Raw genomic sequence first — 17691 nt, forward strand, 5'->3', positions numbered from 1 at the left:
AGAGGAGACGGAGGACAGAGACGAAATGGGGACTTGTTTCAGAAGGAGGAAAAAAAAGTAATGAATAGATTACATTATAAATTTAAGGCAATAAATCTTATTTTCTTCTCTGATAACACTTTTTGTCTAACTAAGCATTGTGTAAGTGTTTAAGTGATTATTTTGCTTATTTTAGGGATAATTAGCTTAGTCATTCTTACTTAGAATCTGTACCTTATTTTAAATTTAAATTTGAACTCAAAATAAGCTTAATCAAGCAGCAATCAAGTTATTCTGATTCTTGTGTCCAAAAACAGGGACTTTTTGCTTGATTTAGGTGTTACTTCACACATTCTGAGACTTTGCCATTGCTTTTTGTATGAAATCTTACTAAGAAAATTGTGCTTACCCCATTGGCAGATTTTTCTAGCTTATTATACATTTATTTGTCTGAATTTGCATATATTTTGTCTAGTTTTTGCCAATGTTAAAGACATGAAAAGGATTAAGGGACACCTATGGAATTAGGTAGTAAAAACAGTAAAAAAAAAATTGTTATTCCTCCACATTAATCCCCTGATCTAAACCTGATGAAAAGCAGCAGCTATTGTTCAGCACCTCCAGGAACTCCTTCCTTTAAGACGCTGAGAAAAAGAAAACTATTCCAGGTGACTCTCCCTCATGAAGACACTGAGATTAAAATCCCACCTGCAGATCTGCCCTTAAAGATACATCTGACACTTATTTAGAAGAATCTAAAGTACAAAACAGATTCTGCTTTTTTAAAACACTTTTTGTTCCTGTATAACTTTTATATAATCTCCAATATTACTTTTATAATAAAAAATATCATAAGAAAAGAAAACACATTGAATAAGAAGAGGTGTCTCCATACTTTTGACTGGTACTGTACTGTATATAAATCTTTAAAACAGCTGGGATTGTAAAAAGAAGAAGGTGATAAAGAAGGTAAAAAGTGTATTCTCCCTCCTGAACGAATAAGAGAGCCCCTCCCTCCCCGTTTCAAAGCGACACAGTCCCCTATTTTATGCGGCTCATTCTAGAAAGGACACTGCGATGGCTGCTGTTAGAAAACTGGGTGAAAAATCAATAGTCAGAGCCTAATATCCCATTCAGCGTCTGACAAGCAATCTCACCTCCCGAGGCTAGAAGCTGCATTTAGGCCTATATTTTGCTTTTAACAGTGTTTTTACGATCGCTGCTTTTCTCTAAAGACGACCGCGGTCAACAATTTCTATTCCACTCCAGACAGAATTGCTCAAGCAGCAAGTGGTCTATAGTCAACGCTCTGAAAGCCCCGTCCCTTCATCCTGCCCTGCACAGGAAGTAAACACCCTCGCACCAGCTTCCTGTTTCTCCAGACACTCCAAATCCAGCAGATTGAGCCGCTGAATTACAACAACAACAAAGCAATCTGTGTTCTTAGCCATGCTAACGCTATAGGCTAATTATTCAAGCCTGTGATTATATGGGTCATCAAAAGAAAACTGTGTTTGCTTTGGTACAAAGCTAGACTATGTTAAGTCTGAGTCAAAACGGAAACCAAAAGCAGGATACATTGAGTGTGAGTCAAAACCAAAACTAGGATGCATAGAGTCTAAGAGAAAAAGAAAACCAGGATACATTGAGTCAAAACCAAAACCAGAACACATTGAGTCTGAGCCGAGTCAGAGTTAAAACCAAACCAGGATACATTGAGTCTAAGTCAAAACTAAAAGCAGGATTTATTGAGTCTGAGACAAAACTAAAACTAGAACACATTAAGTCTGAGTCAAAACCTAAATAAGGACAAATTTGAGTCTAAGTCAAATCCAAAAGCAGGATGCTTCGAGTCTGAGTCAAAACCAAAGCCAGAATATGTTGAATATGTGTAAAAACCAAAATTATAATACATTTATTCTGAGTCAAAACCAAAACCAGGATATATGCATTGATGAGTCTAAGTCAAGTCTGAGTCAAAACCTAAACCAAAACCACAATAGATCAATACAAATGGTAAAACAGTTGCCTACAAGTCATAAACGTTACACAATTAGCGTTTAAAAATGGTCAAAGATATTATATATTATTAACTTTTACTCGCATGCTGCTCATAGTGACCCCCCCCCCCCTCTTATTAAAGTTTATAATATTTTTTTATTTTATTATACAATAAATTAAGACTTTCCTCCTTCAGTTTCATCAGCTTTTAAATGAAAAGGCAGAAAAGTGAAATATCTGCTCTGTGGAAGAAGCAGAAGTCTTTCAGAATTAGCTCTTAATCCGGATCATTAAACACCGAGCTGATGATGAAAGAATTACTGATAGTGTCATAACCCCTCTCGCACGAGGAGCTCACCATCACGACTGAAATTCCACCAGATCTGGAGTGAGACGGAGGGTAGACGGCCTTGAGCTGCTGCACACTTATATTATATACTCTCTAACACACACACACACACACACACACACACACACACACAGACACACAGAACTGCACGACTCAATCCAAGGCGCACTGGATTATAAAGTGCACTATCAAAGAACGACTGTTTTCTTGTTTATTTACATACATAGGACACACCAGATTATAAGGCACATTAAGTGACACTAGTAAGGAACAGGGGTGTCACCATGTTTTTCTTCTAATCCACCTGTAAAGCTAAGCTAAGCTAAGTTTTTAAGTATTTATTAAAAACATAATTTTCTTTAAAAGTTAAACGAGCGTTGGATGTTAATCTACACAGATTAGATTTCCAGATTTACAGTAAGGCTGGGTGCAGCAGCATTAGCATTAGCAAAAAGTAAAATCAAATAATTCCACATATAGTTCCAAGTACACTACTATTACATTTAAATATACAATTTTTTCACAATGGAGGTGTATTATAAGGTCATTCATCTCTGCAACAATAGCATAACGTCACATTACTCATTCCTGTAATCCTGCTAATGATTGACAGAACTAAACCAGGAAATTAAACCGCACCAGAACCCAAATCCACGACCCGAACTTCCCTGTGTGTTAGCACCTGCTTCAGCCTCTCAGAACAGCTGTGTTTATTTACTCCCTGTGTTTAAGCCCCGCCCTCAGCTCGCTCAAATCACACACTGCTCCACCACCAGCAGCAGCACCAGCAGCAGAGGGTGCCCACTAACTGCACCACTGCCCTGGCACCAGTCCTCAGGCCCTGGCAATGGAGCAACACTCAAACACTGAGCACCACCGCCTGAACCAGAGTGACCCAGCTCACACTAATCTCACAATTAACAAACACTTCCCCAGCATTCATTACCAATCCCAGCGTACAAATAACCAGTCAACCAGTAAACCCAATAACCAGTCAACCAATCAACCAGTTAACCCGTTAACCCAATAACCAATCAACCAGTCAACCAGTTAACCAGTTAACCCGTTAACCCAATAACCAGTCAACCAGTCAACCAGTTAACCAGTCAACCCGTTAACCCAATAAGCAGTCAACCAGTCAACTAATCAACCAGTCAACTAATCAACCAGTTAACTAGTCAACCAGTTAACCAGTCACACAGTCAGCCAGTTAACCAGTCTAACCAGTCAACCACTCTGCCACTTAGTAGAAGTAAAACACGTGTTTCTAATAAAGTGGCCAGGGAATGAAACCAAAAGGTAGGTGTTTGTAATAAAGTGTTCAGTTAGCATAAGAAGTAGGTGTTTCCGATAAAGTGTCCAGGGAATGGAGTCACGAGAGACCTGTTTCTAATATAGTGGCCCCTTGGTGGAACTACGAAATATGTGTTCCCAATAAAGTGGCCCCTTAGTGAAAGTAAACCATATGTTTTTCTAATAAAGTGGCCAGTTATCATAAGTAGAAGGTGTTTCTAATAAAGTGGCCTTTTATCATAAGTAGTAGGTGTTTCTAATAAAGTGGCCTTTTATCATAAGTAGTAGGTGTTTCTAATAAAGTGGTTTTTTATCATAAGTAGTAGGTGTTTCTAATAAAGTGGCCTTTTATCATAAGTAGTAGGTGTTTCTAATAAAGTGGCCAGTTATCATAAGTAGTAGGTGTTTCTAATAAAGTGGCCTTTTATCATAAGTAGAAGGTGTTTCTAATAAAGTGGCCTTTTATCATAAGTAGTAGGTGTTTCTAATAAAGTGGCCAGATAGCATTAGTAGAGAATAGAATCATGAGATAGGTGTTTATAATGAAGTGGCCACTTGGTGAACGTACAAAATTGGTGTTTCTAATATAGTGGCCACTTGGTGGAACTAGGTAGGTGTTTCTAATAAAGTGGCCAGTATGTGGAGGTAAAATGCAGGTGTTTCTAATAAACTGGCCATGAGGTGCATAAGCACATACTGAGTGGTTTTTTTTTTAAATAAAGTGACCAGATTCTGCAACAGCTTCTACCCCCAAGCCATCAGACTCCTCAACTGCAGAGACTGAACTGATGGTTTTTCTGTACATGCACACACACTCTTACCCCACTTACCCCAGAAAATGGAAAGCACTAAAAACCCTACTACCTCACTGGACTCTATTGCACACTGTGTAATAGAGGTAATTACTACCTCACTGGTCTTTTTTGCACACTGCATAATTTGCACACTGTCTTGTTATTTATTATTCTTTGTCTGTATGGTGTTGTATTGTCTGTCTGCACTTTTGTACAGTTGCACTATTGTTCTGTCTACACTGTGTTTATGTGCACCATGGTCCCTGGAGGAACGTTGTTTCGTTTCACTGTGTACTCTGTATATAGCTGAAATGACAATAAAAACCACTTTGACTTTGACTTTTGACTTTGACAGTAGACAATATGGAAGTACAGTATATATCTCATATGGTAAGTGTATAAAAGTGTATAATGGAATATCAGAACACTGATTTCTGGATGGAAACAGGATCCTGCCGGTTCCAGACCAGCGGGTGTCACATAAAAACCAGTATGAGGAGTAATCTGATGTGTGAAACTCTTCCTCCGCCGGTTGGGAGCGGAGTTCAGCAGGGAGAGGCCGATATTTCACAGGCCATCTCCTACAAATTAGACCGCAGCTGGACCATTCATCCCCGCAGTAATCCAATTCCCTCCTCTCGCTGCTCAATTCAGTGCAGAAAGATGACTCAAAGGTTTTAGCGCTCCAATAAAGTGCCTCTAAACACCCCTAACAGCCGTAATAAAGATGCAAAATGTTTGGATCTTAATGTAATGAATGATTCAGACGTTTTATGTATGTATAAAAAAATCCACAGTCATGATAAGAAGCAATTTGCTCGCTTATCAAAGCAGCTCTTCAACACATTCGGAGTGAGAGCGAATAAAACCCTGTCAGGCTTTTTACATTCTTCAAGGTTTTTGTTCTTAAGAAAGCGGATTTTATTAAGAGCTGAGCCGTCCAATCAGAAACGCTTTTGTGTGAGGCTCTGAATAGCAGGCCTCCATCTGTTACACAAGCAGTTCAGTCTTTTTCATTTGGAATATGTCCTCCAGTTTTCTGAGAGTAGACTGAACGAATGAAAGAAGTGCATTCAGAGTTCATCAAAAATAAATCATAATAATAATAAATAATAAAGAAACTCATTTATGAAAGAACAGAATCAATTCTAAGACAGGATCCTGTCTTTAATATGCATAATTTTCTGTAAAACTAATACAGTATACACACCAATAGCATGATGTGAATTTTAGTCACATTTGATCCTATTCAGAACCTGCAGACAGGATGACACCTTTTAATTCATCACTCTCTCTTAATTCTGCATATTAGTTTAATAGTAGTTGTCAAAAAATTCATAGCTCTAGAAAACATGTTTCAAATAAAAATATATATTTAAAATTTTAGCAAATTTAGCAAATATATAGCAGGTTTAATATCTAAACCAGTCGACAACTGTGAGCCGCTCAGTCATGTAGAGTGAAAATCACAACAACTGATAGAGTATAGCACAATGACCTGTTTGGGGTTGTGTCAGTGCACTTCTTTGATGCAGCATTAGTGCAGAAAACTACATTGAGATCACAGAGCATGTGCTGCATTTAAAACCACATATAAACCACACATTGTTTTTCAATAAAACAATGCAAAACCACATGCTGCACACATTATAAAGACATGGCCAAAGATGCAAGTACACATATTCTTCCCAATAGAAAATGTGTGGAGATCTTTGAGCAATCTCTTACTTTCTTACACTCTAGACAACAAAAAACACAGGTGCCTCACTGACTGACTGAAAACAAACTAGACAGACATCAACACTCAGACGTTCATTGCTATCTCGGCAACACCGCATTACACACACAAGGGAATGCAGCAGTGCACAAACCCAACTTTTACATCATCAGTAAACACAATACTACATCCCGTAAATGAACCAGCAATGTTCATGAACCAGCAGCTCAGTTCCCTCACATCCAGGTAGCTGCACCATTAAAATAGCAATCCGCCAAAGTCAGAGCTCACCTTACTCTTAAATGGAATTAAAGGCAAGTGACACAATGATTAATAAAGAGAATTAGTACATGCCTTTTGCACAGTGAATAATAAAAAGACGTCTTTTTGATAAAAAAAAACAGTTTAAAAAAAATATGATACCAAATCCCTGTCATTACTTTCGCAATGTGTTAAAGCAATGACAATTCAATCCTCACATTTTAAGAAAAAACATACATATGTATAATGCAAGCTTTTATTATATTGATCCCTTTTTTGTTTTATTATTTGAGCTTTAACGTTCAGGTTGGAAACAAGTCCAAGGTCTATAAAACAACGAAATGGAAATCATTCAGTCATTTCGGTGATTTTCTATTGGTGGTTTTCTGTTTGTGGTACCATAAAGACTTAATAAAGACTTAATACCTACAATATATATTTTTAATATGTTATATATGAACTTACAACCTTAAATAAAATAAAAAACAGGAACAGTATAGAACATAGATTGACTTTTAATTGATCGTAGACAGTATTAAACCAAATATTAACCCAATATATTTCATATTTCATATTTCAAACCAATGAAGCTCCAATTTCCAGTCTTTCTTAGCATAATAATCAATAATAAGCCTCAGGATTGATAAGCGAATGGTGATAATAATAATCCCGTGGTTTAACGGGGGGTAAAGCGACCTTACCTGTCATTGTCGGCGCTCTTGAAGGCCGGCAGGATGTTCCGGAAGCTGCTGTTGCGGTCGAGCTTGGGCTGACTCTTGGTACGTTTGATGGAGCCCTTCAGCCTCCGGCTCAGGAAGCCCTGGACAGGGAAGCGTCCACCACAGCACCACAGCACCACAGCACCACAGCCGTGCGAGAGAGAGAGAGAGAGAGAGAGAGAGAGAGAGAGAGAGAGAGAGAGAGAGAGAGAGAGAGAGAGAGACGGAAAAAATAATTTACACAATCACACACTAACACTATATACTGGAAAGCAGTCCAGGAGTGAAAGCTTACTCTGTAAATGTAAAAGCTCTCTCTCTCTCTCTCTTTCAATGTCTCTCTCCTTTTTTTCTCCCTCTCTTTCTCTCTCTCTCTTTCTATCCTCTCATCCGTGGTGGTGTTGTTGCCGCACACACACACACTCATACACACTCATACACACACACATCTGCTGGCAGAGCTGGTTGGGCTACAGCGGCGGTGCTGATGTGAGACGCCCCTCAAAGTCCCTGTTGCCATGGAAACTGTTGGCTGGCATGGAAGGAGAGAGAAAGAGAGATACAGAGAGAGAGAGAGAGAAAAAGAGAAAAAGAGAGAGAGAGAAAGAGAGAGAAAGGGGGGTAAAAACAAGAGAGGGGGGTTCACACTAGTGGTGTTGGATGGTGACGATGGTGAGGATGGGGGAAAACTGAAGATTTTCTCAAACGCAGCCCAGATTAGCGAGAGATTAGCAGGAGTTAGATTTTCCCTCCAAAAAAAGCAGACGGCCTGAGTCTGTCTGAGAGAGAGGAAATGACATGCGAGCGGCTGGAGAGAAAAAAGGAGAAAAAAGGAACAGAGGTAAAGAGCAGAGAACAGTGGGGCAGGACGCTCCGCTAAAAGAAGGGGAAACGCAATTAGCAGCTGGGATAATTACTGTGTTTGTGTTTAGAAGCAGAGAGGGAATGAATGGATGATTGGCCTGAACTAACCCTCTAAACATCTGTTGTTGCACCACCATGATTTTGTGGGCAAATAGAGGAAACACAGACGATAATACAACAAATAATAATAATAATAATAATAATAATAATAATAATAATAATACATTTAAAACAGTTGAACACTATAACTATAATTAAGCTGCTTTGCAATGTTGAACCTATTGCTAAGAACACAGATGAGCAAATGCACACTCATAGCTTGTCTTGTCTATATAGAGTATATAATGTAGATATCCTCAAGTGCAGTCGCAAAAAACATCAAAAACTTTATGATGAAACTGGCACTCATCAGGACCGCCCCTAGAAGAGGAAAAGCAAGAGTTTCCTCTGTGGTATAGGAAAAGTTCATCAAAGTTACCAGCCTCAGAAACCATAAGTTTACAGCATTCATTATTTCACCTCTATTCATCGCCCTCAACACTTTGGCCTAAACACTATGTGTGACAAAAAACATCACCCTGAACTGTGAAACACGGTGGTGGCAGCATCATGCTGTGGGGAAGCTTTTATTCACAGACGCTCTTCATCCAACCTTACTTTGCGTTGGTCTATCAGATAAAATCACAGTAAAATACATTTAAGTGTGTTGGTGTAATGTAAAAACATGTGGAAAAGTATGAGTCATAAATACTTTTTAAAGTATTTTAAATGTATCTAGTATCTCCCCAAAAAAGGGGTACACATATTTACAAATATTTTATATCTTCTAATCTTTTTAGTTTACATTTTTTATATCAATTCAGATTTTTTTGTTTCACACAGCCATTAATGTCCAAATGTCTGGCAACACAATTAAACGCACCTCTCAGTGAACATGTTCAAATTGTGCTAAATTGTGTTGTTGTTCCTCAGTAGTGTTACAAGGTTCCAGATGTGAAGGTGTAGCAGGGCTGTCTTTGCCACCTCATGGCAAAGAACTCTCTGAGGTTGTGAGAAATAACGTATCGTCATTCATATTGTCACTGTCCAATAAAAACACTTATCTTCAAAACAGCTACTTTACAGGAGAGATAAAAAACCTTGTAAGTTTTCAATGGAATGGAAGTCAATGTAAAAAGAGTTTATTTCAGGTCATGTTAAAGAGTTTCTATTGGTCCCTTCATCAAACATTTTGGCACAGTGTAAGGGAGAGTTTGTCTGTTCAAATTATGTAGTAAACTACAAATTGTCAAAAATGAAGATCAGTGTTTCTTTAAGAGATTGGCTTAAATCTTAAAATAGATGCATGAATGCTGCCAGTATTGCTGCAGAGGTTGAAGACCATACGCCGCATACTGTATTTAGTCATATTTGGTCGTCTTTTAATAAAATGTTTACAGAAATGTGAGGGTTGTGCTCACTTCTATGAGATACTGTACTATACTACAGACTCAGTCTTGCAGACCTGCTTCTTCTTTTATTCTCTGTACTCTGTGTATTACACGCAGACTGCGGCTCGGCTCCATCACGCATCACTGTCTGCAGAAAGTCTTGAACTCCATTATTGACGGCTGATGCTTCTCCGCATGCCCTCTCCACGCTTTACAACTCCAGCAGGTTAAAACAGGAACCCGACACCCTGATGTTTTCTGATGACATCAGCCGCCGCGGTTCATCCGCTCTCTTCAAACGCTGTTGTTTTCAGCGCGAGAGTTCTTTGTACTGTCAGGCGACGGTGACGAGCTTCTCAGCAGAAATCTTGCTAGGTGGATGTAATCAAGCCGTCCTCAAAGACACACTTGTCTTTTTTGGTGCCGGCCTAAATTTCGCAGGGTTCTATTTTTAGGCCTTCATCGCATGACATGCGCCGCGTAACATCCGGGAGGAATTATTCATCAAACCCGCCGGAGCGCAGGACCGTAGATAGGGGTAGATATCCTCCAGCAGTGAGTCAGCAGCTACAGGAGGATCTGCTGCAGCCTCCGATCAATAAACCTCAAACTTCAAACAAGCTTCCTGAACCGTCCGTCAATATGAGTTTACTACAGATACACAGAACTCTGTATAAGAAACTGTAGGACACATTAAAACAACACGAGCCTGGATTAAAAACAGTTACATACAGATCTGGAAAAAAAGGGTTTATTTCATTTGAACAAATTGACCTCTGGAATATAATCAAGCCAAACTGAACTGCTTGAATTTTTGCACCAGGAGTAAAGCAGCATAAAGTTATCCAAAAGCAGTGTGTAAGACTGGTGGAGGAGAACATGCCAGAATGCATAGCAAAAAAAAAACTGATTAAAAACCACCAGGGATATTCCACCAAATTTTAATTTCTGAAAAACTTTCTTAAAACTTTACGAACATGTTTTACAACTTGTTTTCTTTGCATTACTTGAAGTCTTTAAAGGCATAAAGTTATCCAAAAGCAGTGTGTAAGACTGGAGGAGGAAAACATGATGCCAAGACGTGCATAACAAAAACTGTGATAAAAAACCTCTAGGGTTATATCACCAAATATGGATTTCTGAACTCTTAAAAACTCTTTATGAATATGAACATGCTAATCCATCAGGCTAATCAGGGCTAATCACTGCAGTGCTGAGAATAATGACCCACCCACCACCCAAATAATAATAATAATAATAACAATAATAATAAAAAAATAAATAAATAAAATAAATAAATAAATAATAATAATAATAATAGCTGCTCTGTGGTTGTTTTCTATCCTGTGGAAAATTATATAATTACAGAATGCCTCTTTTTTGATCAGTGGAGATAAGAAAATGAATAAGTGTAGAAAGAATGTCTTAGTGATTTGTGAAATGCTGGGAGAATCTGGTGAAATGCGTGTAATTTACTGAGGAACAGCATTCCCTGAATCCCTGCTATTCTATTGGCTGAGGCATCAATACCAGACTGGTGTAATACAGTCTGCCACCTGTGAAATGACCGGCCTTCAGCCTCCTCGCATACTTTCAGCTCTATTGTGTCTTTGTGGGGAATTTTTCTCATGCTAACCTGCTGAGTCTGCGTTAATTCTCTACCCTTCTACCATCAATCTGCACTGGGGAGTCTGAAACTGTTCTGAGAGCAGTGCTCCAGCTTCTGCTTGTAGGTCCTGTTTATGATTCAGAACTGTTCCGGGCTGTTCTGAGATGTTCTAACACTCGGACCTTCTTGTGGAACCATTTTATGATCAATGCGTGAATGTTTACTTTGTTACATTGTAATTACCTTCATTTCCAGGTTATAAGCTGCTACATGTTTTAAACCCTGCGGCTTATTTAAAGAAATAAAGAAATAGCTAAAACATGTTAAAAAACATACCAGTTCAATAAAAACATTGGAAATCTATGCTTATTGTAAATAAACGCAAGTGGCGAACAAAAAAGACAACAAAGTATTTGCAGCTACTCAACACCAGCGTGAATCGTGCATTTAAAGTGGCGTTCTGAGCTGAGTGGAAGGCTTGGATGAAAAGGAGTGATGCATGAGCAGATGTGCTCTCTCAGACTCTGGCTGCTGATGCCAAGCACTAATATCTGGTTTCCATCAGCAGCTGGAGTATGACTGAACCACACCTACCCACCCAAAGAGAACATGACCAAGTGTTCTCTCTCAGACTCCGGCTGCTGATGCCAATCTCTGTGATATGGGATTTATAGCAGATCATAGGGGCAGCGCCTTAGTCCCCTGGACCACTTGGAGCCCCAGTGCTTTTTGGAGTAATTTATGTAATTTTATGCTATAGTTCATTCTGTTCAGATTTTCTTCTGTCTTATGTTTTTTCCCAACTGCGATACCTGTCAAAATACTAAACTCTCAGGTCTCAGGTTTACAGAGGTAAATATTAGTGACAGGTCTATACCTCACTCTGCACCTCAGGATTAAAACTTTCTATCAGACTGAAACTTCACAGACGTCACAGGATGAACTGCAGACTAATTTTAGCTGAGAAGCTTCAGTCACAGAGGGTCCTCACTCTGTCTGAACCTGTTCCAGATGTCTCCTGATCAGCTCGTCTTCGTATCTCAGCTCTGGTTTCTGTTCCACTGATGAGTCCGGGAAAAGTGCTAAAAGTTCCCCTGAACCAATCAGTGGCTCTGTCTGCCTCCCGCCGCCGCCGCCGCCGAGGAGGAAGCTGCACCAGGGGTCAAATAACAGCATAGAGCCGACTCCAGTCTGCAGCCGACCGCCACTAAAAGCCTGCATCAGTCCATCAGCCGGAGAGCAGCCGCCGAAACAATCCATCTAACAGCATTATCAGCATTATCCACCTCCACCACCACAAACCAGACACACCCGTCTCACACCGCAGAGCTGTGATCACTCCCTAACTCAACTCTCTTCTCTCTGATTTTACTATTTAGAGGTTTATGTTTGAGTAAAATGAACATTGTTGTTTTATTCTATAAACTACAGACAACATTTCTCCCAAATTCCAAATAAAAATATGCAAATAATGCAAAGAAAACAAACAAGTTCATATTCATCAAGTTTTAAGAGTTCAGAAATAATCAATATTTGGTGGAATAACCCTGGTTTTTAATCACAGTTTTTATTCTCCTCCACCAGTCTTACACACTGCTTTTGGATAACTTTATGCCACTTCTGGTGCAAGAAAATAACAAAATATGTTACAGGCTGTCACACACCGAAGGGGAAACCAGTGTGGACAAAACCACACAATATAATTGATTAAAATGTCTTAAAAAATTCTGATATTACTGATTTAGTCCTTATTATTTAACATTTATAAAGTCTCCACACAGTTATTTTCCTTTTATTTTGTAAATTATCCTTTAAATAACTCTTCTGTTCTGTTGTTGTAATTGTATGTATGTAATATTTCTATTATTTTTTTATGTGTTTTCTGTTTTATGCTTAGGCAATAGTGTTGCTTATTATATATTCATGCTAATAAATACAGACAGCTTCCTCTTACAGCGTCCACAGTTAATCCTGTTGGATGTGGTTGGCGCTTCTTGGTGGTATCTCGCTGACGTTACCCTGGATACCGTGGCTCTTGATGCATCACAAAGACTTGCTGTCTTGGTCACAGATGCTCCAGCAAGACGTGCACCAACAATTTGTCCTCTTTTGAACTCTGGTATGTCCCCCATAATGTTGTGTGAATTGCAATATTTAGAGCAGAACTGTGCTCTTACCCTGCTAATTGAACCTTCACACTCTTACAGCTCTTACTGGTGCAATGTGCAATTAATGAATTAAGATTGAACACCAGGCTGCTCCAATTTAGCCATGAAGCCTAAAATCCCACACTAAAATGATGACAGGTGTTTCAGTTTCACTGTCCAACACCTGTTGATAGCAGCTTGGTTCTGACTGTGAGGAGATTCTCACTTTGTTTAGATCTGAGTTTAGTGGATTTCTGGGTGAGCGTGATAGTGTTCCTCTCAGCAGGAGGATCAGATGCAACATGCAGTGGATCCTGATCGATTAGCACAGGATGCTAGCGTGTAGCAGAACCAGCAGGGCTTCACAACGGGCCCCCGGGAGCCCGGAGCTCACACACACACACACGCACACACACACACGCACACACACACACCTCATCAGCATGCTACAGACGTGTTCATAACCCTCCACACAGTTACGTACACAGCGGCCGACGGGCTCGCCGTCTGCTAATGGATCCTGTCATTAGTTTGGCTGTGTAATTAGAAGGAGTGTGGGGCTGAATAGGCGGCTTGTTTACCTGAGCTTCTGTGGCGGGTAAACAGCAGCGGGGGGGTGGCGTGGGGGGGGGGGTGGTTTGCACAGTGAATACAGGAAGTGAGCAAACACAATGACAGCGGCTCTTTAATCCCCTTCAGAATGACTCCGGAGAAACGCTTCCCGCATTCAGAATATAAAAACACATTTTATTCCACTTGTTATGTCAAAGGTTAACCCTTTCAACACTGTGTGAAGACCCACACTACAGATCTTAACTCAATACACTCTATTGCTTAAAGTATGGGTGAATACGCAGCTTAAAGGAGAACTCCGGTGTAAAATGTTGTTCTTTTGTTGTAGTAAAACATGATAAAAGTTCTTATCGTTGATGAATAGCACACCTCCGCTCTCCCACAGCGTTCAGAGATCCAGACATTTCAACAGTTTGTCCAAAAACGCCCTTCAGACTGGGTGATACGAGGCATAATTTACCCTGATAAATTGTTTTTTACACCGTTATCCAGCTCAAAGTAGATTCACACCTTCTTACTAGAATCCGAGAGGAGAGCCCTGACATTTAAAACGAGGCACTAATAACTTAATAAATCAAAAAAGTGCACAAGAAGCTTATTAAAAAACACTGTTTACATTCCATAATGCTAGCTTCAGCTCCGAGTGCCGCCATTACTGAACTGATAAAGACATAGACGTATTTATATGTCTATGTCATTATCAGTACAGTGATGGCGGCGCTCAGAGCTGAAGCTAGAGTTATGGGATGTAAACATTGTGTTTTAATAAGCTTCTTCTGGACCTTTTACTTTATTAATGCATTGTTTTAAATGTCAGGGCTCTCCTCTCGGATTCTAGTAAGAAGGTGTGAAGCCCCTTTGAGCTGGATAACAGTGTAAAAAACAATTTATCAGGGTAAATTATGCCTCGTATCACACAGTCTGAAGGGCGTTTTTGGACAAACTGTTGAAATGTCTGGATCTCTGAACGCTGTGGGAGAACGGAGGTGTGCTATTCATCAAAGATAAGAACTTTTTATCATGTTTTACTACAACAAAAGTCAATTTTACACCGGAGTTCTCCTTTAAAATATCCAAAACTGTATTCATGACTGTTTAACGCTCAAACTCAACAGCGTTCACATATATACGTCGCCTGAACGATCCGACAAACCGAGCGACGAAGAAGACCGAGACGATGAAGGCCGAAGAACAAACAAATCTGCTTGTCTGATCTGCTCTGTTGCTATGGCAACCAGCGCACTTGGTCACATGACTCCCTTACTCCCATCACTCCCATCAGGTAAGCTACGCAGGCACAGTGGTGATGACATCGTAGCTCCACCTCGTAGCTTCATGCGACTTTCGCACGAAATTCACCACCTCAACCCTCAACAAATTTACCCACCCACCCCCCTTCATCTAATCTCGAGGGGCACGATGACGGGAAGACCATGAAGACAGAAGAACGGCAAGAAACGACAGAGAGAAAGAAAAGACAGAGCAGGAATCAGACTCAGCCATGGGCAGCTGTGCCTGAAAAAGTGCCATAACACACACACACACACACACTCTAATACACACACACACACACACACTGTCAAACACACACTCTCTCAAACACACACACAGAAAAAGATTCTCATCCCATCTGTCAGGTTAGCTCACGCTCACAGCAGCCAGGCCGGCTTCCAAATCCTCCAGAGATGCTCCACAGCAGCCCTTCTCTCAGGCCTGCTGGGCTGTATAGCCTGAAGGCACATTAGCTTCCATTCAGGTCTATAGGGCTCCATGGCTAACAGCGTGTTAGCATTCCGCTCAGGTCTTTAGGGCTAAACTGCCTCCAGGATATTTTAGGGCCCCTAGGCGAAGGTTTCATGTTGAGTGTCAATTATGATGTTGGGTTTCTTTATTGGTTAATGCTTATTGTTTAATTATAACACAGTAGTAACTCTACTGTTACTGTACTATTGTTGTTTAGTGGTGTTAACGTCCAATAAGGCTTTAATTAGACTGCAGGTAAACTGAACTAAATATGATTTTTCATTTTACTGTGACCTATAATCATTTACAAATTATAACTTTCCATTATGACTCCATTATGATTCATTATGGCACTCACAAGCTCAATTATACTCCCTTTATGTATGAAAAAGAATACATCTAGATGTAACCATTATGACAAAAATTGTGACAGTGGAAAAGGCCTTTCAATCCAGGCTCCATGGCTTTGGTGCCTTTTACTCCATAAACATACTACATATGCAAATTGTCATTGAAGTCATAGGCAATTTTGAGATACTGTGAGTTTAAGTTTCCTCCCTTTCAATGAATTGCACTGCAATATTAAGATCTCTTCGGCCTGCTAAACAAGAGAGAGTGAGTGAGTGAGTGATTTTATTGAACAAACTATGTATCACTCAGCTGTATAGGTAATTAGAGATTTATCACCATTTGTTAAAAAAAAAAAACCTATAAGTAAAGCACTAAAAATATGTAAATGAATAATATTTAAAGAAAAAATATATTTTTGAAAGTGGTATTTTGATCACAAAAATAGAGAATTCTGAAAAAACCTATTAATTTCTTAAAAGCCTAAAATCAGTACTGTTTAAATTTTTGATGGGGGCTTACCGTGACTTTGAAGGGCGTGGAGGCTGCAGAGTCTATGGTGGGTAGGGGTTTATCGGTGGTGCTGCCGGGCATGCTCTGTCTGCGCCCCACACGCTCTGTGGGCGACTCTGTTTGGGGGGGAAGAGAAAAATAAAAGGGGTTAACAGATATACACAGAGTGATACAACCACTGCTGATGTTGAGTTTAACTCTAGAAGTTTTAGATGATATCTATGGCTGGGAATCACCACTGATTTACACTGATTTGCTATCCTTTACCTCGCCAACAGTCAATTTTCACGCCTTGTGCCCACGCCATCAAACGTTGTACTTAAGTAATTTATTTACGTCGATGAGCGTGGTGATTTAGAAGTGAGGCGGCGGAAAACCCAGGTGCTCCAGTGACTGATTAAAACCCTGACAACAGTTAACAGTCAGCCGCCCAATCCTATCTTGGCCATGCAATAGGTCCTTGCACGCTGCACACCTTCACCCCGTGTACACCCACACTCATTACACACACAAATAAACACACAGCAGAGCGCAAATACAGCTTTTACATCAACAATGAACAGAATAAAGAATAAAATAACATTGCTGTTTCTATAAATGAGCTGCTGGTGTATATTGACAGCATAAACACACAGGTCAATATCCTCTATGCTGACATGCACAAAAGCGCCGTGCTGTTAAGATACAAACGCGCCAAAGTCAGAGCTCCCCTGCCTCTTAAAGGGAATGGCAAGTAAAACATGCACAAAACACACCTATGATTTATTAAGAAAAGTATTATATGCTTTTTGCATATTTCGAACCATGCAAGGCGTATTTTTGGGCCCCTATTGTTGCATTAACCCATTAGCAACTCCACATTAAACAGCACACATGTACTAGAATATATTGCATGCACTAATTTGTTAATATATGGAACACAGCTTAACTCATCAGCATTTTAAGTAAGCACAGCTCCTCACAACTTATTTATACACTAAACACTCAAGAGTTGAGATCGACACTGTCAATCTTCTCCATTACAGAGCAGGAACACACAGCACTGCACTGACTCGCGGCTCTGATGTGTCTGATCCAGCCCGTCAGACATTCGCTCATTCCTCACACGCGCTGATCTGGGGTCAGTCGATAGGCCGAGGAAAGGAGGGAAGGATGGAACGAGTGCTTGCTCAGGAAAACAAATGAGAGTGTGTGCATCCGTCCCCCAAGACAAGATATATGAAACTCATCCTTTCGCCACTGTCTGCAGCTTTTTAAACTCGCCCCAAAGTTAGGCCGGCTCTGCCCCGCCGACTCTCTCGCTGGAGGAGATAAGACACTAACAAGATCAGAAACCTGAGTTTGCCAGCTT

The 17691-nt window shown here is 40.0% G+C and overlaps 1 protein-coding gene across 4 annotated transcripts in view; it reads right to left on the reverse strand.

Annotated features, from left to right (window-relative positions):
- dab2ipa (DAB2 interacting protein a) overlaps positions 1 to 17691 on the reverse strand; it is a 142623-nt gene that overhangs the window by 77552 nt on the left and 47380 nt on the right. For all 4 annotated transcript variants that reach the window (XM_049486212.1, XM_049486214.1, XM_049486213.1 and 1 more), the window contains 2 exons: positions 16350 to 16456; positions 7096 to 7214 (listed from right to left, as the gene is read on the reverse strand). In XM_049486212.1, coding sequence (XP_049342169.1) covers positions 7096 to 7214; positions 16350 to 16456 — 226 coding nt within the window. The remainder of the gene's footprint in view (positions 1 to 7095; positions 7215 to 16349; positions 16457 to 17691) is intronic.

This window comes from Astyanax mexicanus, chromosome 12 (genome assembly GCF_023375975.1).
Source record: "Astyanax mexicanus isolate ESR-SI-001 chromosome 12, AstMex3_surface, whole genome shotgun sequence".
NCBI lineage: Eukaryota > Metazoa > Chordata > Actinopteri > Characiformes > Acestrorhamphidae > Astyanax > Astyanax mexicanus.